The sequence below is a fragment of the Solanum stenotomum genome, chromosome 12, assembly GCF_019186545.1.
Source record: "Solanum stenotomum isolate F172 chromosome 12, ASM1918654v1, whole genome shotgun sequence".
In the NCBI taxonomy this organism is placed as follows: domain Eukaryota; kingdom Viridiplantae; phylum Streptophyta; class Magnoliopsida; order Solanales; family Solanaceae; genus Solanum; species Solanum stenotomum.
In genome coordinates this window covers 30301001-30306613 of record NC_064293.1, presented here as the reverse complement: position 1 = coordinate 30306613, position 5613 = coordinate 30301001, and the positions used below count along the sequence as shown (strand labels likewise).

General features: G+C 32.8%; 1 protein-coding gene across 1 annotated transcript; it reads right to left on the bottom strand.

The window, feature by feature from the left end:
* Nucleotides 1-2825, bottom strand: LOC125847308 (uncharacterized). The gene is made up of 4 exons (XM_049526957.1): nucleotides 1640-2825; nucleotides 1443-1549; nucleotides 943-1286; nucleotides 1-754 (listed from the first exon to the last, which is right to left on the bottom strand). Exons 1-4 carry the CDS (start codon nucleotides 2823-2825, stop codon nucleotides 1-3), a joined length of 2391 nt encoding a protein of 796 aa, XP_049382914.1.
* Nucleotides 2826-5613: the final 2788 nt, after the last annotated feature.

Here is a 5613-nt window from a genome sequence, read left to right as displayed (position 1 = left end):
TCACGTTGTGTATCCCCCTCTTATAACCAATCGGGCTTTGAGTCTTTCAATTCCACCATCAGATTTATGTTTTACCTTGTAGACCCATTTACAAGGTAAAGCTTTGTGACCAATTGGAAGTTCCACAATATCCCAAGTTTGATTTGAAATGAGAGCGTCAAACTCTGAATTCATTGCCAGCATCCAGCCAGGATGTTGAGCATAGCTGAGAGGTTCCGAAATGCTAGATATGGAATTTAGAAGTTTCTGATTAGTGTGAGAAAGGGCTGAAAAAGAAAATGTAGGAGTTTGAACTGGAGATAAAAAACATGTAAATGTGAGATTAGTAAAATGAACAGCATTGCAGACATAATCCTGCAAATAGGAAGGCTGTTTTGAAGTTCTGAGTGATTTTCGTACTGGAATGGATGGAGAATTGAGAGGTGAGGGAGAAGAAGAGGAGGAAATAGAGGTAGGAAGAGGTGAACTAAAATGAGTAGACTGTGTAGAAGGAAAATTAGGTGAATTTGTGGAAGGAACATTGAGGTTATTTGGAGAAGTAAGTGAATCTGTAAGAGAATCGACAAATACATGTGATTGAGGAAAAATAGGAGATGAAGGTATAAAAGAAGAAAAAGGATAAGTTGTTTCATGAAAAACAACATCCCTAGAGTGATATACCTTCCTAGTTGATAAATCCATGACCTTATATGCCTTCTTTCCCGTGGGATATCCCAAAAAAATGCATCTTGTTGCTCTAGGCTCTAGTTTACTCCTGTGATTTGATAAGGTAGAAACAAAACACAAACAACCAAAATTTCTAATAAAGGAATAAGTAGGAGCCAGCTGATGAAGTATTTCAAAAGGTGATTTAAAATTGAGAATTCTGGAAGGAAATTGATTTATAAGAAATGTAGTTGTTTAGAAGAAATGGAACTTGAAGGAAAAGGCAGTTTAGCTTGCCTTGCCAAAGGGCAAACATCACACGGAACTTTAGAATCACAAAGAGAATCGGGAAAAACAGATTTTATATATCGCATGGTAGAATAAGGCAAGTGACCCAATCTAGTGTGCCACAGTGATACATCAATCTTTTCTCCTAATTTTGCTGAAACACTACTAGAAATAGGAAACATACTAGATTTTTCACTACAACCATAAAGAGAAATAGGTAAAATACTGGAATTTAAACTACTGTTTGGAATAGACTTCTTAGACATGGAACTAGATAAAACACTTGAGGATTGGAGAAAATAAAGACCATCCTTAGAATTACCAAGAACCAGAGGGTTCCTTAGTGAAGGGGCCTGCAACACACAATTTGCAGATGAAAAAATTAGTAAACAATCACATTGTTGACAGAGTCTTTGAACCGAGAGAAGATTGTAGTGAAATTGTGGAACAAAAAGGACATTTCTCAATATTAGATTAGGAAGAATTTTGACATTACCCTTGTGAGTTACCTTTACCTGTTGTGAGTTTGGCAAATTCACAGTTAAAGGCATACACAAAGGTGTAAGATTAGAAAAAATGGTGATGTCAAAAGCCATATGCTCCGAGGCTCCTGAATCTAAGATCCAGGAGTTGGATTTAATGTGAGTCAAACAAGCAGTCCTATTATGAATGCAGGAAATGCAATGATGAAAAGGGTCAGTTATACCAGCATAAGCAACAGAATTAGCAGTGGCCTCTGATATTGGTGTGTTTGTTGATTTGTTCTCCTTGACATGGTTCAGGAGTTGGATAAGCTGTGTGAACTGCTCCTGTGAGAGATGTTGAGTCCCAACACCATGTCCATCATCCATAGACTGTCCAGAAATTCCATCTGCCAATGCTACATGACTTTGTGCACCACCTTGTTGCCTCTTTGATTTTGTGAATTTGAAGTCAGGGGGAAACCCCACAATCCTGTAACACTGATCAATAGAGTGTCCAATCTTCTTACAATGAGAGCAAGCAAAATTGTTTCTCCTCAGGTGATTAACAAATTTTGCTTTTTCTTTGCAGTCATAGTTTTCAAATTTTGATGTGTTATTCGGATAACTAGCTGTTGGATAAGAAGAAGAGTTCCCTGAATACTTGCTCTGAGATTTAGCAGCTAAAAAAGAAGAGGAGTCTCCTGGATATTGATTGTTAACATATACCTCCTTTTGTTTCTCATCTTGAATTAATAGAGAATAAGCATGACTAACACTAGGAAGAGGTGCTAGCATTAGAATTTTTCCTCTAACAGCTGCATATGTATCATTCAAACCCATGAGGAAGTGAATAAGCCTCTCATCTTGTAGAGACTTAGTGATTTTTGCCTTACCTCCACAAGAGCAAGTGCATCCACAGTTAACATCAGCATTTAGAGTCTCCAATTCATCACACAGTCTTTTGAATTTGGTGAAATATCCTGCTATGTCACTTGATCCTTGAACTAAGTCGCTTAGCTCCTTTTGCAGGTGATAGAGTTCAGCCCCATTTGTTTGGCCAAAACGTGCCTCCAGATCTGCCCAGAGGTCCCGTGCAGTCTTCGAATATATGACACTTCCAGATATCTCCTTGGATAGAGAGTTCAGCAACCAAGACAACACCATGTCGTTGCATCTATTCCAAGGTTTGAAGTCTGGTGAATCTGCAGATGGTTCCAAAGCAGAGCCATCTATGAAAGCAATCTTATTTTTTGCTGAGAGAGCTATCAGGACTGATCTACGCCATCCACCATAGCCCTTGCCGTCAAAAGTGAAATTAATAAGACTCATTCCTGGGTAATCCGAGGAATGAAGGAAAAGATGGTGATTACAATCCTTAGAACTGGATCCTGAGTTAGTGATAGCTGGAGTTTCATCAGAAGAAACCATAGCAGCAGATATAGCGTTGAAAGAAGAAGAATTAGGAAGATGAAATCAGGAAATTTAGGATCAGATTTCCTGCTCTGATACCATGAAGAAAGAGTTGAAATAATTGAGAAATTTTGTGTGTCTTTTCATTGAAATCTGTACAGTATTTATGCTAATACAAAAGGAATCTATTCGTAACAAACTATACAGCTGTAAAATTTCTATTTGCCTAAAAATAAATAAATCTAAATGAATATTTACAAGTTTGTTACAGAAACTTCTAGAAGCTAAAATAATCAGATGACTATAAATCATCCAACACATTCTTGATCAATGTTGAGATTTCATTCCACGTGTCCAAGATATATATACCCAGCTACTGCTCTATTTATGTCTTAAACTTGGAGCTTTGTCTGAAATCATCACTCGCCTTCTTCAATTCTTGTAGCTGTTGTGAACCAAGGATAACATGGGAATTATTTTGTTCAACAGTATCTGATATACATATACCAGATACATGCCATACAAATTACATATATCTAATGTGTATCTACTGTGATTCGCATGTATTTGAGATACATACGAATCTCGTTCGTCTCCCTCCCTATTTTCATGTATCTAGTTGCAAAAATACATGTATCTAAGTGTAAGATACATATAACACTCTTAATTAGTGGTGAAATATATAATATTTTGAAAGTATAGATAATAATAATATATATATATAGTAGTGAAGTATATCTAATTACGTATTTTTTCCTTTTTTCAATAATTAATATGGGTCGCAGCTAAGTGATTTTAATGCCTAGATGGTTTGGCCAGTAGTGGGACAAGAATATTTAATAGGAAGTAAATGAGATTTGCTAGGAATGTAAATAATTTTTGTTTTTTTCTCTAATTTGATGAACATACTTAATAATTAGTGAGTTATATAATAATTTTATTGCACAATTGGAGTATGAAATTGGCTAAATAAAGCTTCATCATGTGAAGTTATAACCAAGTGCCTTTGCACCTATGTCACTAGTCATGGGTAGAGGCTTTTTTCTAAGGCCTAAAATAAATGCACTAACATTATGACTAAAAATTTATTTTTCACTATTTGTGTCACAAATATTTTTAATTTTTTTTTTATTGGTATGTTTCTCCAAAAAGTAACTAGCTCAACAAATCTCTAACTAGCTAGGTATCAACCAATTGTAGTTGCTCAACAACAAAAGAGAACACATCAACTAATTAAGACTTGAATATATGTTTAAGAGAAATTGTGAATAGACTTCAAACATTATTTATAAAAACAAATCTAATCAACTTTTTTTATAATAAAAGGACATCAAGATATTGCAATAAAATAAAAAATTTAATACAATATTGATTAGCCAAAAAGAAGTTAACTTACATTGAGTACTTAGGTAAACTTGTAACAAACTATTTTAACTAATTTTAACAACATGAATGGATGGATAACGATTTTCCTGTTTTAGTATTCATTATCTCAGGGACAAGTAACTTTGGCCCATACCACATTTCTTGATAAAAAACACAGTACTTTCGCTTTCGTTTCAATTTATTTATCCTATTTTTTTTTTAAGTCCGTTTTACAAAGAACTTCTCTTTTTACATGCGATCACAAAATTAAAGGACATTTTAATATATTATGCAAATTTTTAATTTATTATCACAAGTGCTAAGTCAAACAGGATAATCAAATTGAAACTGAGAATTCGATTCAATGTAATGATTTCCTATTATAAGTACTTAGTTTTGGAATCACATGAACGGTTCTAAATATTAACAAATAAATTAGTTGTGGGAAAAATAAAGAAAGTAGGAGTAGTAATTAATGATGCAATAACTATAGATGGAAAATAAATCAAATCACATTTGAAAATGAGTGACATGCTTAAATAATTACGGATGTACGAGCATGCAGAGACGTCATAGGCTAATTAAAATTCCTAATATACTAGTATTGTCCTAGCTAGATATGTGAACGTTCCACTCCGATAAAAAATAACTTTTAGCAATAATAAATATGTAGATTACTCCCTTTGTCTTTAATTATTTGTCCATTTTTCTTTTTTTAATTGTCCCTAATTACTTGTCTATTTTGACAAATCAAGAAATGACAAAATATTTTTACCTATTATATCCTCAATTAATTACTTTAAAAAAGGTAAAACTTCTTGAAAATCTTAAGCTTTTAATTCATTCACTTCATAATTAATAAGAGTAAAATGGTAAACTCACTATGTCAATAATTGTTTTCTTAATAGATGTGTCAATTCAAAAGTTGACAAGTAATTAGTACTAAAGCCGTTATCAGTAGTAGTTAATTGTCATTGAATTCAATGTCACTATAGACTCTAGGGATATTTACAAAAAAAGTTAATTGCTTTTGAGAAAAACATATTTAACAATAATAAAATTATTTTTGTATTATTACCGCTAAAGATCGTTTTTGATACAGTGTTTCGATGTATATATTAAAAAAATCTAATTTATAATGTTAATTAAGACAATGAAATTGACTTCTAAGTAATATCTATGTATTTTATAATTACATTTATTTTTCCTCTAAGCAAATAATACAAGGATCAAAAGGTTTGGAAGCATGCATTGTCATTGATTGAAATACAATGAAAAATGGCAGTTTCCAAATATTAGTACTCTAAAATTAGAAATTTCTATTTATATAAATGGAGCAAAGTTGATTCCATGAAACACCAATTATTATAGAGTTAGAATCTGAAAACTTCCAAAACTAAAAACTTTCCACCAAAGTTTTTTACTTCATTCGTTTTAATTT

What these genes read in the sequence shown, in the direction of transcription:
- LOC125847308 (XM_049526957.1), bottom strand. Translation starts at nt 2,825, where the DNA reads ATGGTTTCTTCTGATGAAACTCCAGCTATCACTAACTCAGGATCCAGT. An exon ending in TAATTCTGTTGCTTATGCTG is followed by an intron (nt 1,550 to 1,639) that starts GTATAACTGACC and finishes CCTGGATCTTAG; the next exon opens with ATTCAGGAGCCTCGGAGCAT. An exon ending in GATGTTTGCCCTTTGGCAAG is followed by an intron (nt 755 to 942) that starts GCAAGCTAAACT and finishes ATCAAATCACAG; the next exon opens with GAGTAAACTAGAGCCTAGAG.